We start from the raw sequence: 20,834 nt of genomic DNA, 5'->3' as shown, positions 1-20,834 counted from the left end.
TTACACTGGTCCAACTTTGTGGTCAAATCCAGAACTCAAGCGAATTTTCAAGGGTCGGCCAAAGTCCAGCAGGATTAAAATAGAGATGGATGTTAGTGAATAACATAATCAGTTTCTGCCACTATTGATCTTTATTGTTGTATTGAATTTTAATAAATTTATTTAGATATATTTATAATGTTAATATTCAATAAATTTAATTATTTGATGTTAGTTTATGAGTTTTGGTATTTGATAAGTGAAAATCGAACAAAAAAAATTTATTTGTAGGACAGAACGGCCCGTTCTGGATGTAGAACAACCCGTTCTGGTTTCACTTTTTATGTGCTAATTTTTGATTTTGGAATAATTCGTTCTGATCCGTTTGCCATTTGTTATTTTTTAATCCGGAACGGCCCGTTCTGATTTCAGAACGACTCGTTCCGAAAGTGAACAGTAATTGGGAAAATAAATTTGCACAATTACTATTTGAGTAAATTTTTTTTAAAATAGTATTGTTTGAGTAAAAAACTCATTAAGACATTGCTGTAAATAACACCATTAAAAATTTATTTTTTCATATAGTCCACTAACATCAATTGATGTACTGCACGTACTTTACCTTCTCTCGGGATAAGGCTTGATTGTAGTGGTTGGAAAGAGGCTTGATAGAAATGAAATAAGTTAAGAAAATTTCCAAATATCTAGAATCGGGTTTGCTCTTTTTTTATGATCTGGTATGTTCTTCTGGTTTAGTTCATCTAGTTCTCTTATTTTTTTGTGTGTGATCTGTCCTGATCTTTAATGGTTTGTTACAAGAATGGATCGTAACACAGATTGATTTAGACTGTAGCAGTAAAATTATTGTTGATCACTCTATTAACTTTGAATTCTCATTTTGTTGGTTTGAATCAGTCCATTAACACTATTTTCTGGAACATATCGGAGTGTAAAATGCATTTTGCAGGCCAACATTTAATTCAAATTTCCTAATTTGTACCAGCACAACATACTCGATATACTGTGTGAACTTGTCTAGTGCAACAATTGAATGCTTAGCTAATGCATATTACATGTACCAAAAGTCTGGTAGATCAAGAGATTTGATATTATTTTTTTTAAACAAGAATAAGAATTTGATTTTTTTCTTGGACATGAAGTTACAATAAAAAATACTACTTTACCATTATATTGATGGACTATATTGATGGACTCGAAGGGAATGAGTATCTCCTTGTTAAAAAAAAATATTGCCGCGTGTAAGATACTAATAATTACTAAAATAATGAACTTGGGAAATTGATCGATAGCCAATTACCATAGGGTACACTACCTAAGTCCGATAAATCGCCAATCAGTATTATTGTATTGCCATTGTTGGTTTAAATTAATTGCCAATTTTCATTGCTATTGCTTCAGGAAGCAATAACAAAGTCTGTAGCAAGAATTTTTTCTTTTAGATCTTTTAATTATTTCCACTCAATAGTATTCAGTTTTGGCAATCCTTATTATTTAGTATTATCCACTATCTACCTTAACTCCAGCACCAAACACAACATGGATCTTGAATGAAGGCTTTGGGCTATTTCAAACTCATTTAAGGGTCGCCAATGAACTTGGATTTGGGACAATGAATTCGTACTGGACTGGCTCAACGCTGAGCAAACTCATTTCAGATGCTACATGATTTCATTATCCTACTGGCATTAAACCAAGTATCCTAGTCCCACAGGTTCATTATGGTCTTGAACTTGAAGATGGTATTTTGGCCTGACAAAAAGAAAGAAATTGTTCATATATTAAAGTATAACTAAAATATAAATGATTAAGATCAAGATTGTATTTAAAATCAACCAAAATTTATGATTATCAACCAATATTAGAGAGTGCTAGAGAGAGTGTCGCTATAATTTCTTTTGTATAAATTATAGGTTCAAATTTTATTATAAGTCCCCTAAAAAGATATTTGTTTAAAAATATATATTTAAGTCCAGAATGTTAAGATTCAATCACATGGTTTGGGACTTGAGTTTCACATTAAAAGTATGAGATTCTAGGTTTATAATGTCTTAGACACTAGCTATTACAGCTAGCTTTTGTGGAGTGGTTCTTCCAAAGTTCTTAACAACACCACAATGAGATTATGACTAGGCTGCTGGGACAAAAATCATATTAAGAATTCCACTGTTCATCAAAAGCATAGTAATGAGTTTTGGGAAGAAACACAATGGAAAGATCCTTAAAAAAGGAAACAAAAGCAACGAGCTAAAAATCATTAAACAAGGAAGTTGCTCTGGTATTCAGCTTGTGACAATTCATAATAGATTGATTTTCTAGATGTGGACAAGCTCCCCGCACTATTTTACATTTCCATTCCTGTAAGTACATGAAGATCGAGGTTTCTAACTATGCAAATGAAATAATAGAAGATCTATCATTGACAGTTTCTTGAAACTCGGAACAAGTAATCTCTTTACTATCAAGCCTTATTATTGATAGATTCTTGAAAGATAGCAAGAGTTCAAGGTAGGAGTAGGACACAATTTTTATGATTGCTAAACTTTAAGGAATCCACATTGGATAATGAATCATCTCCAAAGTCCAAACCAATTTGAAAATCTTTTACCAACACAACTCTTGATTGACAACTCTTTCAATCTAAGTCATAAAATCATAAAATTCAACAATTAGATGAGAAAAAGGAACATTGGAGAATTTTAAGAATCTATATCGAATGAAACGAAAGATAATATGATGCTAAGTTGCTTGATTTACCTTCAGAAAAAGAGCAAATCTCACATCAGTGTTAAATCTATCACATTCTTTCTTGGCCTAATTTTGCACCCGAAATTTGTTTTATAATCCTGGTACAAATGCCGAAGAAAACTTAAAGGTTTAAGAGCTTGAAGTTGACAATTATTTCTTTCTATATCCACGTGTCAATTAGATGGGATGAATGTGCCTACCACAGTAGAATTCCAGAAATTTTAAATCACTGCAAAATATTCTATTGTGGAACAGTAGTATATATATTTAATTCCTTCCGTAGATTGTGTTTTGGAATTCCAGAAACATTTAAAAACAGAAATTTAGAAAATAATATGTTATTACAATATTACCAGACAGGTATGTGGAACAGTAGCATGAGAACATAAAATAAGAAAAGTTGAGAAGAGACACTAAAAGAAATTAAAAAACAAAACCAACAACATAGGAAGCTGTGCATGAAGCAAGACTAAGTTCATAATGCTCGGAATGCTTTTTCAGTGTTTTTTTTGGTCAAAGATTGAGTCAAATTGACATCAAATTACAACAAAATGTCATATCCAATAAATAAGATTTTTTGCAAGAAAACTGGAAGAAGAAAGATATTGCAAGAAGAGAAGTTCCTCTTGGGATACAAATAAGTCACATATCTTATAAAATAAGACAAGAAATAACAACTTATATAACACAAACATATTTCAATGATTGAGAGGCCTTTTGGGTGATAACCAAAAGCAAAACCGTGAGTACTTAGGCCCAAAGCGGACAATATCTCATCATTGTGGAATATGCTTGTGTAATAACTTTATAAAAATAATCCTCATAAAATATCCTCTAAGACAAATACCATAATATAACCCCATCAGTTCCATATAATAATTTTTGAAAGTATGAACAAAGCAGAAAGAAAGAAGAGTGGAGGTGAGAAAACAAATTTACCCAACAAGCTAAAGGAAGATGAAACCAGCATAACTTCCAATGACAGAGTTCTCTTTACTAAATATATGTGGAACTTAAGCACATGACTACTTTCACCATTTTCAAGTGTCCTAAATATAAGAAACACATTTAGTTGAAATACAACTTTAATAGTGGATTTTGAATCCTGCTTGTGAAACAAAATGTACAATATATCTCGTTAGTCTTTAGAAGTCAAGTCTTCAAATTGTTATACAATATGCCAAAAACCAGTCATCAATGACACAATATTTTATGGTAAATAACTTGGAACAAAATTCAACTGTGACATATCTTGTCCACATCTACGGAGCATATCTGAATTCATAAAATAATTAAAATGATTATTGATCTTAGAAAATAATATAATCTCTCTAGATACTGTTTAATGAGATTAGCTTATTGTGGTTTTTGTTCGCTTGTTTAAGGATTTTTTTTTATTGTGCTTCTTCCCAAAATTCAATACTATGTTTTTGATAAAAAATGGGAAGCTTAATATGATTTTTGTCTCTATAGCATAATCATAATCTCACATTGTGGGGTGTCCCAAATTTGTTTCACTCCTCAGTGGTGGAAGATTTGTACCCAAGCTAGAGTGATATTTTAGGGAATAGTTATATGATTTAAAATCATTGCTCAATGACTTGCACAACCTGGTGCATCTCTTGTACTCCTAAATAAAAAACTCTGTCCACTACTGGATTCTTAGTTTGTAGCTCAAATAGTATTTTTAAAAGACTAATGATAAATATTGCTGACACACTGAATGCAACCAGAATGATGATAATAATAGAATGAACTAAAGTTTGAATGAGCCAATTCTTATGTTATCTAGACCAGATACCTATTCAAAATGTTTCACACTTTCACTCGAGTCAGCAACGATAGTAGTATAAGTGACAGCTAATGCGATTAATGTTTTAGAGGAGGATGGCTCAACTTACTCATATGAGATGATTTTGATTTATGAGTTATTAGCTGTATTTTTACTAGTGTCTGCATCGCATCCACTTTCTTTCACAAAATAGCACATTTTTAAGTCTTTTCCTTTTAACATGTGACAATATGTCAATATCTAATATCATTGTGCTCCAACTTATAGTTGAATTCTGTCTAATAAATTGTTTAATATAGTGTTCATGGTTGCTGACAATTTGGACACCAAGAAAATGGTGAAGGTTGTGAAACTCAAGTTTCTATGGAATAGAATAGATACATAACAGTGAATCTGATAAAGGGATGACCAACTTCCTACAAAAGCCTTTGAAGTCCTTGAATGCAGGTGTCTAATGTGATGATGCAGAGTATATACTGCATGTTAGCTTGGGAACGAGATGGTTATTCTAGTTTGTTTTGGACATTAGTTTATGTGCCCAAACATATATCTGTCATTTTGTCTATCATAAAGAATGTACGGATAAAATTCTAACAAGATTATGAACATTGCTTTATCTAGAATTCACAAAATTATAACATGCAAAGAGCAAGACTAAGTTCATAATGCCTAATATGCTTTCTCAATGCATTTTTGGCTAGCCCAATTGACTCCGAAAGGAAATAAAACGTTATAATAATAGAAAAGACTCTTTGCATGAAAACTCAAAAAAGGCATTATGAGCAACGAATTCCACAAAATAATGTAAGAAGTATGAACTTAGAAGGAGCGCTGGTGAGAAAACAAATTTACCCAAAAAGCTTGAGGAAGATGAAATCACCATTACTCCCAATGACATTCACACTTCACTGTCATCCCCATTTTCCAAGTATCATAAATATAAGCAACTCATTTGATTGGAATTCAGCTTCAACAGGGGGATACGTATATGATGCGTGAAGAAAGTGGTTAAGCCATCCTACATTACAAATAGTAATCAATTTAGATGTAAATTGCATTTTTGTTGTTTGGTAAATGCTAACTAGAGAGTGCATTATTTCCAATAAACAAGCTTATATTTCAAAAGCTGCAAAAGATAATGGGGAGAAATGGCACCTGATGAAAAGATAAACACATGAGAATTGAAATTTTGAACTTGTGGTTCATCTTATTGGTTTAATCATCACCATTCATCAAATCGAACATTTTTTATGTGAGAAAACTTTCCCTGATTTTTGCCTTCTAGTTTTTGTTTGAGCAATGGACACATCCGAATTTCGAGAGTTGAAATGGATTTGGGTAGACCATCCTCCGGTAAGTATTGGAGATTGGGGCAGTCTTCAATAATCAATCCCTTAAGAGAGGAGAGTTGGAGGAGACCCTTATGGTCCATTTGTTTAAGATTTGGACAATCATAGATGAATAGAGAAGTAAGAGAGAGTGGTAGCCAACCCTCATTAGGAAAAGACTCCACATCCAATTTTCCAATAGACAAGTTTTTTAGAGAGGTGTTGGCTCCCAAAGCCTCTTTAAGTGAGGGGATAAGTTTGTAGCAATTCGATAGATCTATCCTTTTCAAATTTGATGGCAAACCTCCAATAGGGAATGACTCAACTTTTGGACAATCTTCTATTTGTAGGTCATCAAGTGATGGAAGGAGGATATGCATGTTTTTAGGCAATGATTTCAAATTCTGCAATGCTTTGATACTAAATCTCTCTAAGCAAGGTGCAAATAATCCTTCACTAGGAAATGATTCAAATAGAGGGCACCCACTAATGTATACATCCTTGAGATGATTATGAGCGTGCTCTTGTGAAATTGCTTGTAGATTATGACACCTAAGATCTAGCAAATGAAGTTTTGGGAAGAAATCTAGCGAAAAGATCGTTAGAGAGTCACATCCACCACGAATTTCCAATATTATTAGGAAATCATAGCAACAACTCATGGGAATATGCATATTTGGACAAGAATAAATGTGCAATAATTCAAGAGAAGCATCATATATGATATGTCTAACTCTTTCTAACAATGACGTTTCCATGTTGTGTCCACCAATGGTGAGCCTTTTCAAAGAAGTTGGATAATAATCAAATTGCAACTCTCCACAATCATGTAGATCTAATTCACAAATTTCTCGAGCCACTGGAGCAGAAGCCACAAGTTGTCTACAGTCATGAATATCTAGATTCTTCAAATGAAGAAGTTGCTTTGGTAGGTTCCCTTTCAACTTGGGACATTTGACTATAGAAAGATGGTCAAGACATGGAAAAGCACCATCCTTACATTCCCATTCTTCCCATTCCTTCATCTTGGAGAAGTTCAATCTTTTCAAAGATGTAAATGATGAAGTGCTACTCCCACAAAAATTATCATCAATACTCACTATCCCATCAAGCCCTGTAATCTTTAGACATTTGAGAAATGGCAAAAGTCCAAGGGGAGGCAAACATAGACAGTATTTACAATTGCCCAAACTTAAGGATGCAACGTTCAATAATGAATTATCAAATAACCAACTTGAAAATTGTGTACCTCCATAGTTTCGGATAGAAAAATATTTCAAGTATTTGGAAGGTTGAAGATTTTCAAGTATTTCTCTTTCTTTCCTTGGATCACTAGGGGTCTGGTTCTGGTTCCAATTCCAATTCCAATTTAACTTTAACTCAGCAAGACGTGTTTTATTTTTTAAATCTGCTGCTAATGCATCCACAGGATTGTGAATATTCTTTATCTGACCAATTGATAGCCTTCCATGAAGATTGAGTTCTCGTAGCTGCTGAATACTAGACTCATCACTTTTACCAACATAAAATGAACTCAATACATGAAGATTCTTCAAATTTCCCAAATGCATTGGCACCTTTCTAACTTTAGTCCATGAGAACTCAAGGTGACGCAAATTGATGAGTTTATACAAATTCAATGGTAGCTCCTCCAAATATATACAACGACTCAACTTTAGTATTTGCAAGTTGTAGAGGGAACATATTGAATCGGGTAGTTTTTTTATATCAGTTTCAGAAAGGTCTAAGGAACGAAGGTGTTTAAGATCACCTACAGAGTCAGGCACCTCTGTAAGGTCAGAACAAGAAGACAAAGATAATATGTGTAAGAACTTAAACCTGGAGAACAACTCATGTATCAATGTCTTGCAAAGCCAACCACTACAAAAAATATCCGTTGTTCCAATTGTTGGCATGAATGTACGTAACCTTTTAGCTTCATATAAATTCTCAAGCCCATGGAAGTTTTTCATTACAAATGAAACATGACGGGTCGATCTCGGTATACTTTTTGCCTTATCAACTCCTAACCTGAAACAGATGTCTCCACAAACATATTTTGCCAAATCATTAAGAAGGTCATGCATGACAAAATACGTTTTGTATGGGTGTAATTGTTGAAAGAAAGACCTCGATAATAGATCATCAAAGTACTCTTCACCAACATCTTCTAGACTTTTGTTCTCTCGAGGGCATTCTAGAAAATTTTCAGCCATCCACAACAGAACTAAACCTTCCCTATCAAACTCATAATCTTTGGGGAATAAGGCACAATAAGCAAAACATCTCTTGAGATGAGAAGGAAGGTGATAATAACTCAATAATAAAGCAGGAATAATTTCACTATATTCCTTTGGTAAGTCCCATATCTTGCTTGTCAATATATTTATCCACTCTGAAATAGATGATTTTGTGTGTAGAAGACTTCCAATTGTTTTCAAGGCTAGAGGCAATCCTTTACACTTTTTAACTATTTTTATACCAATCTCCTTCAATTCAAAATTTGCTTGAGTATTATCATCTTGGAGTGCGTGTTTGGCAAAAACTTGCCAACTATGATCTTCTTGTAATTGCTTTAGGTGATGTACTTTATTTGACTGCATCATCGAAGAAACTTTCTTACTTCGTGTCGTGACAAGAATTTTACTTCCTTGTGCCCCATAAATGAGAGGAGTTTGCACAACTTCCCATTTCTCCCGTCTTTCATTCCAAACATCATCTAAAACCAAAAGAAATATCTTCCCTGACAACTTTTCTTTCAATCTTCCATGAACCATTTCTAGGTCTCCACTATCATCTTTTGATTTAGTGATTGCCTCAAGAATTTTTTTCGATACTGTCAAAACATCAAAATCATTCGAAACACAAACCCAAGCTTTGATGCCAAAGTTAGCCTCCTCCATCCTTGGATCATTGTATACATGTTGGGCAAGCGTGGTCTTACCAACCCCACCCATGCCCACTATAGAAAGTATTGATAGCTGGTTACCCTTATTAGTGTTAGTTGTGAGCCAATTAAAGATAACTTCCTTTTCATCATCTCTACCATAAATAACACTTTCAACTACCAAAGATGTTGATGGCAATTTTTGTGACACTTTACTACTCAATCTTGATCCAACACCAACACCCCTAGCCTCTTTCAAACCAAGATCACTCTTTTGGCTTGAGAGATATTCTAGGTCATCAAGGACTTGTTTCATCCTTGTTACAATTTCCGTGTCAAAATTGCGTACCTTGTTAGTAGCGGTATATGATTCAGCTTCCAACTTGCATTTGGAGAACTCATAGTCTATTTCATCCAACAGATCCTCTGCATCAAACACAACATCTTTGACCTCATCAAGCCATGCTTTCACATATGAATTACTGAATTGCTTTTCTTCTGCATCATCAATCACAACACTTATGGAGAGCAGCTTCACCTTCAACTTCTTCAGCAACTTCTCGTTAAGCTTTCTTCCACGAAAGTAGTCCAAAACTTGATGAGAAGCCAGTCTATCAAATGCAACTTGAAGGAAAGAAGAAAGAAGAGCACCACCAACTAATTCTGCGGCCATGGAAGAAAAGGGAGTGAGTGACCAAACAAAATTAGAACAAAGGAATATATGCGAAAATTAGGACAACTTAATTTTGTGAATGAATAAGTCAAGGTTAATCATAATGCAGATAAAGCAGAGTTAATAATAACAACCAGATAATTAAGTTAAGAAAGTAATGACTAGTGTATTGAAGAAGACCAACCAATAGTTATTGGGTCTTCCCGACAACACTAACATGATGGATAACAGTTGAGTTCAGAAAAAGTTTAAAGCATATCAAATACAATATTTGCCCGTGGATTCTTTCATTTGTCGTTTTATTGACTAAAATGAAGCATAAAGCAACTTTAGTACGTGTAGTCTATTTGGGTGGCTAACTTATTTATCAATAAAGTATACCAAAGAAATCTAACATCTCACACGTACATTCAAGTGATAACAAGGGGCATAGTGAGAAGCATGAAAAAAAAAAAACATATTAGACAACTCTACAAAGTATTTATAGCAATGTCTGTTCAAACTAATTAATTAAACAACTAAGTATTCAAACATTCTGATTTGTGTGCCGTTTGTGCAACATTTAGTGCTTGGATAGTGCAAATATTTCCTTATCTGAGAATTACCAATGGATTTTGAGGGATTAATGGCCAACTAACTAGTATAGGTAGCAGTTGAATACCCACGAAACATTCATCAGGTGGAGGCCGTGTGTATAACAAATTTTAGGCATAAGATAAATTTTTTATTTTCATATGATTAATCATTTTTTTATTCTTTTAATTTTTAAACAATAAAATCATTATTTAAATTTAATAATTAAGAAATTTTAGCATCTCACTCAATAATAATTCATTCAATCACTATTTTACAACATAATATCAAATTAAATCTAAATTATTTAGTTTTGAAAAAAATGATAATGACAATATTATTTTGGGATTAAATGACAATATTTAGTTTTGCAACAGAGGTGGAATGCCTTTATATAGTCTACAATGATTGAGGAGATTATGGTAAGTTGGGATTAAATGCATTGTCCTTCATAAAGTTGTGAATATTATTTTTTATACTTAATGTCATTGTATGTTATTTTTTGTGGGAGGAAATAATAAAGGTATTTAGGTAAAGAATGAAACCTCCACACACTAGACATTTCATGGGAGTTATGAAAAGCTTGAGAAGGAGATGATCAAGGAGAAGACTATGCAATGTCAACTGTAAGCAAGAGTGATGTCCATCACTTGGAACTTGATATTGAAAGTAGTGGGTCCAATCTGGATTGGTAAGGTAATCTCTTCCATTACTTCCTTTCTAGATCTGTCAATAGCTCGGACGATCATGTGGCTTGGTCGCATCTAAACTCCATTGATTGAAAATTTGTCGATGGTGCTCTTGGGTAGCACATTCAAGGAGGATCCATTGTTCACTAAGACTTTGGCGATGAGGAACTCTTTGCACTTCACAAAGATGTGCAAAGGTTTGTTGAGGTGAGATGATTCATCCCTTTGGGGGACTAAGATTGAGAAACGATTCCCCCTAAAACCCTCGAATGTAGCTTTCCTCATTCTTTGTTGCCTTCTCATTGAATCTTGGTTAAATTATTGAAAGGCTACTGTTTAAACCCACGCCCATAATTTCTAGGCACATTCGAGAATTTCCCAGGGGCTCCCTAGAACGTGGGTCCTGAATAGCTCATAACTTATTTTCCTTGACCCATTCCAGCCATGGGCCTTTATGGTGCATTCCACTTTCCTACTGGAACATTCGCGCTAGGCACAAATATATTGCCAAATCTCGATGATTTATGCATTTCTATTTTTCCCATAGGAGCATTATATTAGGGCATATGTATCTGCCTCAAGGTCAGCCCAGTGTTCGCTTTTGCCTTCTCTCGAATTTTCTTAGCTCTATAACTCTTCAACAATTCTGATTCCTCAAAAGCTTTAGCAGTGGCTCTATCGAACACCACACTGCATCAAGGGCATAACATGACCTCCCCGTCAGCATCTTTTTTCTTGGAAAGGAAGTCGATCAGACTATCCCCTTCCTTTCGATAAATTGGCTCTTCATCCTTAGCGAAATCATCCAGCAGTTCTTCCAACTTTTCGTCTAAGATGGGCTCAACATTTTCATCTTCATCAATATTGACCTTGACCATGTTGATCCCCGTTGAAACTGGCTCTACATACCCAGTATGGGCTACAAATGGATTAGTATCCACTTTCATCTCTTTCTCCTCGAAAGCGAGATGACCTTCAGTAATCGCCTTTTTGATCATGTCCCTGAAACATACACAATTATTAGTCCAATGACCATACATGTTATGAAATTTACAAAACTTTTTCCCTTTTCTTTGCTCGAATGGAGGAATTTTATGGTTTTCTGGGAGTACAATCTATTTATCTTTTAACAAAATATCGAATATTTTATCAGCTTTCGTTACATCCAAACTATATCGTTTTGTTGTGCCCCCTTCTAAATTATCTCCTGGTTTTAACATCTAACATTGATATGTAGGAGCAGGATGCAATTCAGCTATGTTTACTTCGAAATCCTCACTCAGACCCTCATAATTAGCATCCTCACTAATCTCCGCATTCTCTATATAAGTAACTTTTTCTTTTCGAACGAACCTATTAAACTTTCTTAATTTTTCTTTCTCTATCTTAATCTGTTCGATCCTTCTCACTTTTTCTGCTAACTGGGCTATATCCCTTAACTGTTCATTCACCATTTTTTTTACGAATTGAAAAATCTAACCCTGTAGCAGCAATTTTAACCAATTCGTGTTCAGGTATGTTGGTATAACATCAAGATTTTAATTGCCTGAACCTATTCAAATATTCGTCTAATGTTTCATGATTTTGCCTTTTTATGTTCATTAAATCGACTAGACTCACTTTAGTTTCACCTCGAAAAAAGTGTTCATGAAAATTTCTTTCTAATTGAGTCCAAGTATTTATCGAATTAGGAGGCAAAGTTGTAAACCATGTAAAAGCATGTTTAGTCAGAGAACTTGGGAAATAATCCATCTTTAAATATTCATTGTTCCCTAAATCCCCACATTCAACTAAATACCTTGTTATATGTTCGACAGTAGACTCATTCAATTCTCCCGAAAATTTTGAGAACTTTGGGGTTTTTACCCCTCTAGGCAGTTCTACTTAGGTTATGTATTTTGGGAAGCCAGACACAAAATAAGGATGCTCATTTCGTCCTACCTCGAAGTCATGCCTATTTAATACCCTCTCTACAACTTGATCTAAATTTTCCTCGAGGTTCCTATGAGGCCTACCTAGATTTCGGGGAAAACCTTCATTCCCAACATGATTTTCTACTTCGTTCAAATTTGCACTCATGGCTCTCGAAGGCTGATTATCTCCCACTTTATCTCCTAATTTATTTATTAACTCATATAGAGGGGTGAGTATATTATGCATATGAGTCGATGATAAATTAACCATTTCATGATTACTATGGTCCATCTGTTGTCGAAGGGCTATCATAGCTTGATTACTTATACCTGTGGGGACATAGTTACTTTGTCGAACTAGAGATCCTTCTTGACTAGTTCCCACATGTTGATAAGAATCTTGCATAACAAAACCCATTCCATTTGGAGCAGGATTGTACCCTTGTGGCGATACATGCATTTGTGGATTTGGCCCTAAATTATAAGGCAATGGCATCTCTACATGTATAGGTTGAGTAGTTCGCCAATTTGGAGGCATACCCCATGGGTATTCTCGAGTGGCATTTAAAAATTCTTGAGATACATTTATTTGTCTAGCCACATTCTCAGGTACTACAGGAGGTGGCGTTGCCCCCCTTGTCAGGATAGTTACGTTTTCCAAATTAGGATTTGAATTTCTATTTTCCATATCCACTAGAACATTGTTATTCACCTCTCTAGATGTAGACATGGTTTCTTCCACTCCTAAGTCTCATAAAACATACCTAAAACTAGTTTTAATTATGTTTCAATACAAAACAAGTCCCACCGGGCGTGCCAATTTGTTTGTGGGAAAATTCGTTTGAGTTCTTTTTATTTAAACTAGAAAAAGTGTCATTTTTTCAATTTAGGTACGTATATATGCTTAACGCGCCGATTATGCTAAATGACTGAAATCAACATGCACTGATTTCTAAATATTCATAAATGATCATCACGACACAATTCTCATGCGTGTAAACATTCAAATATATTGAGTGAATAATATATATTGGTAATACAAATCATGGTCCAATTCACATAATTGTCGAGTTACAATCTAATGATTCTAAGAACAAACTAAAAACTACGGAATTTAAACAAAACTAAACTAATCCTAGGAAAAGAAGGAAAATATGGCCAAGAAGTTGTCATACCCAGCGATTCCATGCACAGAAGCCATATGCGCAGGTGGTGAGTGCTTATGAGAGTGCAAGTATGATTTTTTCTGACCCTTGGGAAGTAATGTGCTTCTCATATTTATAGAGCCAGTTGATAGTGGTTAATGTTGTGCGGGTTCATCATGGGCGCATAATCGCTGTCCACTACATCCACGTCGTGGCTTAAGTATAGCCGTTCAACCCACGTGTTCTTTATTTCTTCTACTCGCTAGCTTAGTAACCACCTTGGTGTAACTGCCCAACTGCTCGGGAACTCTAATAACCTCTTTCCATTTTATAAATTTCGATTCCCCTCGGATATGCACATTCCTATGGTCCCCCTTCTCTTTGTTTATGGTAGTCACCCTTTTTGATTTCTTTTTCGAGTAAGTTCTGAGAGAATCTCTTTGAGAGGCCCTAACAACGTCCCACACTATACCATGCTCACGCACCCCTATTGCACCTTATGCTCAGGGTTATGCCATGCATGCATTTGTGCCAAGACATCACAGTTAAAGAAAAAATCATAACCGAAATACTAGGAACAGATTCAAAGTTTAAATTTAAACTTATAGGGATTTTATCTATTAGATAGATAAAGATTTTATCTATTAGTTAGCTAATAATCTATAACAACTTTCTTCTGAAACAAATCTCTATTGTCACAATTTTCTATTACAACAATAGTATATATATACACTTGTACTCATTCATTATAATAAAAAAAATCAATCTCTCTTGATCATCTTCAATTTCTATCTTGGTATCTAGAGTTGTGTTCGATTCCTATGGCAAACTCTTATTCATCTTCCTCATCCAACCTCAAAAATATCCTTTCCATTCCCTACTCTGTCAAGTTGGACAGAGGGAATTACAGATTGTGGAAATCATTGGTATTACCATCGCTTAGGGGTCACAATCTTGATGGCTACATATTTGGCACAACAAAGTACCCCCAAGAGTTTATCATTGATGAGACTGGCAAAAAGAACACTCCAAATTTTGTATATTGGACTTCAATAGATCAACTACTACTTGGATGGCTCATCAATTCCATGACCCAAGAGGTTACAACACAACTACTTCACTATGAAACATCACAAAAGATTTGGGAAGATGCCCAAAGTCTAGCTGGATCCCACACACGATTAAGAATCACCTTCTTGAAAACTGAGTTTCATAGAACCAGAAAAGGAGGACTAAAGAAGGAAGAGTATCTCACCAAAATGAAAGAAATTGCTGATAACTTAGCACTTGCTGGTAGTTCAGTTTTAATAATGGATCTGATCACTCAAACACTCGCGGGCTTGGACAACGAATACAACCCAATCGTGGTTAAACTTTCAAACAAAGAGAATTTGACTTGGGTTGAGATGCAAGCTCAAATTTTTTACCTATGAAAACAGGTTAGAACAAATCAATAACCTATCAAATATTACTTTAAATCCATCAACCAATATTGCAACCATAGGAGATACTAAAAGAGGTAGAAGCAACTCTTTTGGAGGATGGAGAGAAGGACAAATTAATAGAGGTGCAAGAGGAGGCAGAGCTCGTGGTAGAGCAACCAAAGACAGAAATATATATATGCCAAGCTTGCTGTAAACCAGGTCATGCTGCAAACCGTTGCTACCACAGATTTAATAAAATTTATATGGGACAAAATTCTGATGAACAAAAATTAGAAAAAAATAAAGAGCAGAATTATAACTTTAATGCCTACTTAGCTTCATCAAGTACAGTGGAAGATCCTGATTGGTACTTTGACAATGGGGCCAGTAACCATGTCACATATGATCAGAATAAGGTTCAAGAGGTGAATGAAAATGATGGTAAGAGTTTCTTGATTGTTGGCAACAGTGCAAATCTTAAAATTATTGCTTGTGGTAATAGTTCACTTGATACCCGACAGAAAAGCTTGAACCTCAAAGACGTACTTTATGTCCTCAAAATAACAAAGAACTTGCTAAGTATTTCTAAATTGACTTTTGATAATGATATATATGTGGAATTTCAAGATGCTACTTGCTTTGTGAAGGACAATTTATTAGGGAGAATCCTACTAGAAGGGAAAATTAAGAATGGACTTTATCAACTACCTGGTGGTTATACCTCAGCAAATAAAAGACCACATATTTTTTTAAATAAAAGAGACCTGGCATAGAAAACTTGGGCACCCGAATAGCAAAGTACTTAATGAAGTGATGAAGTTATGCAACATTGAAGCTTCTCCATGTGAAAAATTTGAATTTTGCAAAGCATGTCAATTTGGGAAGGCTCATAATTTACCTTTTCAAAATTTTGTATCATGTGCAAAGGGACCTCTTGATTTAGTACATTCTGATGTTTGGGGGCCTGCACCAATTAGTTTTGTATCAGGTTTCAAATATTATGTTTTATTTCTTGATGATTGGAGTAGATTTACATGGATTTATCCTTTAAAACAAAAATCAGATGTGTTTCAAGCTTCCATTCAATTCAAGAACCTTGTTGAGAATCAATTTAATAAAAGAATTAAAGCACTTCAATGTGACGAAGGTGGAAAGTTCAAATCCTTAAGCAAAGTACTAATAGAAACTGGAATTCAGTTGAGAGAATCATGTCCATATACATCAACCCAAAATGAAAGGGTTGAAAGGAAGCATAGACATATTGTTGAATCTGGTCTAACACTCTTGGCTCAAGCCAAAATGCCACTAAATTATTGGTGGGAAGCTTTTTCCACAACTGTATTTCTCATTAATAGGCTACCCATTTAAGTTATAAAAAATAATTCACCTTACCAACAATTGTTTGATAAAAATCCAGATTATATTTCCATGAAAACCTTTGGGTGTGCTTGTTACCCTTGTTTAAAACCATAAAATCAACATAAGCTGCAATTTCATACAACTAAATGTGTGTTTTTAGGGTATAGTGGCTCTCACAAAGGTTACCAGTGCTTAAACTTAACAGGAAGAATTTTTATATCACGACATGTTGTCTTTAATGAACATCACTTTCCCTTCCATGATGGGTTTCTAAACACAAGGAAACCAATTGAAATAATTAGTTGAGGTTAGATGGAAAACATAGAAGGGGGGTTAAATATGTGTGTGTGTGAACAAGGATATCTTAAAAACCATTTTCGCAAGAATGATATTCTTCATCCATTGCACTTTTGAATACCGAACAATTATGCAAAGATTGCTTGACATGAGGTTATGACATCTGAAATATTTATCATCTGCTGAAGAAAAATGTTTCATATACAACAATAACTAAAGTTCTTGCATTTTCCTTTTCAAGATAATTTCGTATAAGGATAAGAAGTAGATGAAACTCCCAGTATAATAGGTTTGTCAAACAAGGTTAGAGTCTTCAAAAAAAAAATAGTTTTAATGATATGTAACCATTGGACAAAGTCTTTCACAAAGATTTAATCAATAAGGAAGATTTGCGTCTAAGTGATAAGAAAAGTAATATAATCATTTTATACTGGTTTGCTCAACTGAGCTACGTCTAGTCTCCTTCAACTAAAAGGTTCCACTAGATATCGAAATAAAGAACATTGAGTATTATCGTCCACTCCTGGACCTGAGTATTCTCGACCACTCCTGGCCCGTTCGCTTCACTCACCAATGCTAGTATTCTTAAACCACTTCTGGTTCCCCAAGTATTCTCAACCACTCCTGACCCATCCACTTCACTTACAGACGCTAATATTCTTTGTTCAACCACTTCTGGCTTTCAGTGATTATTCTCGACCAACTCCTGGCCCGCCAGCTTCACTCACCAGTGAGTATTCTTTGACAAGCCCCTCCAGGCTTTACAAGTATTCTTACCCTAGCCTCTTCAGGCCTTATACATAATAAACTTGTGCTTTGGCTTGAGTGCATACATAATCTCACAAAGAGGATTGGGAATTTTCTACATTCTCTGAGGTTTGCTACCTTAGTCTTACAGAGACTTGTATTTCAGTGTTTGGGTTACTCTCATGGAGAGGATACATAGGTTTACAACACTCACTAAAGTTTTGTTCATAACTAACATTTCGAACACCTTAATCTACAGAGATAAAAATATAATATTACATTGTACATATGACTATGAACATTCATCTCTGGTCTCTCTATTGGGCTTGATATCATTTTTTTCTCATTAAAAAGCCAACCTTTTAAGGTTTGAGGTAGTGATATATATATAGTCTTGTAGGATCTGTCCGTTGCTTGATTTTGAATATATCCGTTGAGGCGGAGCTTCCTGTTGCAAGTATCCGTTGAAGCAGATATAGTCGTTCATGACTAGTTCAATCTACTCATTTAATGCTTGAATTCTTGCATTAAATGTTTCTTCCTGTGATAGACCTTGCGTGAAGTCTTCTTTGTCTTGTTAGCAGTTGTGTCTGACTTTAGCAAAGACCTAGGAACCTTTTGTCCTTTTCTGGTCTCGTGACTCGTAGAGTGTTGTCTTTTTCTAAAAAAGTGACGTACTTTTTCTGACACATGCATGCTTCTTATTTTGACTCGTTTCTCTTCTCCTTATTTCTTTCCCTTAATGTTGAGACTTTTTGTATGATTATGGGCAATGTATGAGTCTTTCTCTAAGATCTGATTCTATTCTTCACACTTCATGTGCTTCTCACGTTTTGGATCTTTATCTGAGTATTGATGCATTGACTTCTCCAATAGTCTAGTCAACTCTGTAGATAGAATTTGTTTCCATTTGTAGTGTCTTTCATCGTATGTGTTGTTGACCTTCTTCTTATCTGTGTCTCATGCTTGGTCCATTTCTTCATGTTGCACTAGAGGTTGCTCTTGATGCACATCTATCTGATATTGGACTCATAGTCATTTAGTGCACACATTGTATCATGTCTATTTAATTAGCTTGAATTGTTTGGTTCTCATGACACAACTTTCCTTGTTCCATGTTTAATCTTGTTTTTGGCTCTTCTTCTGATACTCCATTTCCTCTTACCTATAGTAGGTTTTATCTAGTGTTTGTTGAATGTTCTTCCGTCCATGATCATACATAATTTTAATGCTTGACTAACCATCATCCGATTCTCTTGTTCAATTTGCACAAGCATTGTGGATTCTTGTATTTAATGCCTTTGATCTTGCATTAAATGTTTGCTTGCTGAACCTGCATTCCACGAGGTCTTTTGTACCATTTGTTTGCTTCTATGTTTGGCATTAAGATATCTCTGTACTTCCTAATATTGTTGCTACAGAGGCATTGTCCTTTGCTGATTGGTAGGTGTACTTGCTCTGACACACGCAGCTTTGATTTGTGGATAAACGCTAGTCCATTTTTCTTTTCTTTCTTCTTCTATTTTGATGACTTCATGTGTTCTTCTGAGAGTGTGAGTGCTAGGTAGTTTGTCTCGTTGTGTCTTCAGATGCAATCCAGCATTCTTAATTTTCATCTATGTATTCGAGTCTCCGTCTGGTCAGCTGCATAAGTTCTTGACTCCGTCTAGGATGCTTTGACTTAGTTTTGTCCAATGTCCATGGTCTTGTATCATCTGAGGCTTTATTATTTTCCTTCTTGTGCTGGAATTGATTTCATTTGATCGTTTTATCTCTTCATCTGATGTGTTGTTAGCTTTTTCCCTTCATCTAGGTTGTTCGTGTCTTGTTCTTTAGTTCTCTTATGTCTATGTTTGTGGATGTCTTTGTCTGATGTATTTTCCTTTATTTGATCAGCCTTTATCCAGTGCATGGCTCATATCTCTTGGTTCTGATGTGGACGGTAACCCATGCATATTCTCTATTCTTCAACTCGCCTATACTTATATCTGAAACACTAACACACTTGTTAGAAATAACAACATGTATTATATTTGTCTCATTCAAAACCTTACTGGGAATTGCTTTCGTCTTCGTCTGACTTAACATTACTGACCCTACAAGTTTATTGTTTCCTATTTTTCGTACAGGTTCCAATGTTGTAAATAAGGAATAAATATTGTTGAATGGTAGGGACTCAACGAAAAAAAAAGTTAAAGCTTGAGCCTCTCCAATTTCTCATGGCTCAAGCACTAAAAGTAGTAGTAGCATATCACAAGGATCCATTAACATACACAATAATAACAATTCTAGCAGCAATACTTGAAGCAAGCATCAAGTTGAGCAGGCTAAGAACCAAAACACAACAGATGCAACAATAAGCCAGAACACTCTCATTAACAACAAAATAGAAAACAATGTAGAGTCCATCAATCAACATCAAATGACAACAAGAAGCAAAGTGGGAATAATTAAGCCTAAGAAACCTTATGTAGGAGCTATCGAAAAGACATTAGAAGAGCAAGAACCCGAGACAACATATAAAGCCTTAGAAAATCCAGAATGGAAGGAAGCCATGCAACAAAATTCAAAGCATTAATGATGAACAAAACTTGGACTCTAGTGTCTTACTAAGGACAAAAAAATATAATAGACTGCAAGTGGGGGTTCAAGACAAAGTATAAAGTTGATGGTACAATAGAAAGAAGAAAAGCAAGATTGGTGGCTAAAGGTTTTCAATAAACTCTTGGACTTGACTATGATGAAACATTTAGCCTTATGATTAAAGCAATTTCAATGAGAATAATCTTATCAATTGCGATACATTTCAACTGGGAAATTAGACAAATGGATATAAATACACTACAAGAAAAACTGTTATTATCTACGGAATATTATCTACGGAAATTTTTCCGTAGATAAAATTTAATTATCTACGGAATATTATCTACGGAATTTTTTCCGTAGATAAAATTTAGTTATCTACGGAATATTATCTACGGAATTTTTTCCGTAGATAATGTCCAGTTATCTACGGAAATTTCCGTAGATAAGTTATCTACGGAAATTTCCGTAGATAAGTTATCTACGGAAATTTCCGTAGATAAGTTATCTACGGAAATTTCCGTAGATAAGTTATCTATGGAAATTTCCGTAGATAAGTTATCTACGGAAATTTCCGTAGATAACTTAGCTACGGAAATTTCCGTAGATAAATTCCGTAGGTAAAACATATTTTTATTATCTTTTCATTTTTATTTATTATAAAATAATTAGAATATTT

General features: G+C 34.6%; 1 protein-coding gene across 9 annotated transcripts; it reads right to left on the bottom strand.

Annotated features, from left to right (window-relative positions):
• Positions 1 to 1,539: 1,539 nt before the first annotated feature.
• LOC109789623 (putative disease resistance RPP13-like protein 1) lies at positions 1,540 to 9,568 on the bottom strand. Of its 9 annotated transcripts, XM_083062203.1 has the most exons (5): positions 5,693 to 9,568; positions 5,390 to 5,555; positions 3,685 to 3,794; positions 2,755 to 2,843; positions 2,208 to 2,637 (listed from the first exon to the last, which is right to left on the bottom strand). In XM_083062203.1, the coding sequence occupies exon 1, from the start codon at positions 9,423 to 9,425 to the stop codon at positions 5,760 to 5,762; it is 3,666 nt and encodes a 1,221-aa protein (XP_082918329.1). In that variant the 5' UTR covers positions 9,426 to 9,568; the 3' UTR covers positions 2,208 to 2,637; positions 2,755 to 2,843; positions 3,685 to 3,794; positions 5,390 to 5,555; positions 5,693 to 5,759. The 9 variants fall into 9 exon arrangements, with proteins under 9 accessions (XP_020204214.2, XP_082918326.1, XP_020204213.2 ...); XM_020348625.3 differs by lacking the exons at positions 2,208 to 2,637; positions 3,685 to 3,794 and adding an exon at positions 1,540 to 1,749; XM_083062202.1 differs by having other exon boundaries at positions 3,685 to 5,555.
• Between the last annotated feature and the right edge of the window lie 11,266 nt (positions 9,569 to 20,834).

The sequence above is a fragment of the Cajanus cajan genome, chromosome 8 (assembly GCF_000230855.2).
Source record: "Cajanus cajan strain Asha chromosome 8, NIPB_CcT2T_4, whole genome shotgun sequence".
NCBI classification, from domain to species: Eukaryota; Viridiplantae; Streptophyta; class Magnoliopsida; order Fabales; family Fabaceae; genus Cajanus; species Cajanus cajan.
The sequence above is the reverse complement of the archived record's forward strand: the minus strand, read 5'-3'. Positions and strand labels throughout refer to the sequence as shown.

What these genes read in the sequence shown, in the direction of transcription:
- LOC109789623 (XM_083062200.1), bottom strand. Translation starts at nt 9,425, where the DNA reads ATGGCCGCAGAATTAGTTGGTGGTGCTCTTCTTTCTTCTTTCCTTCAA.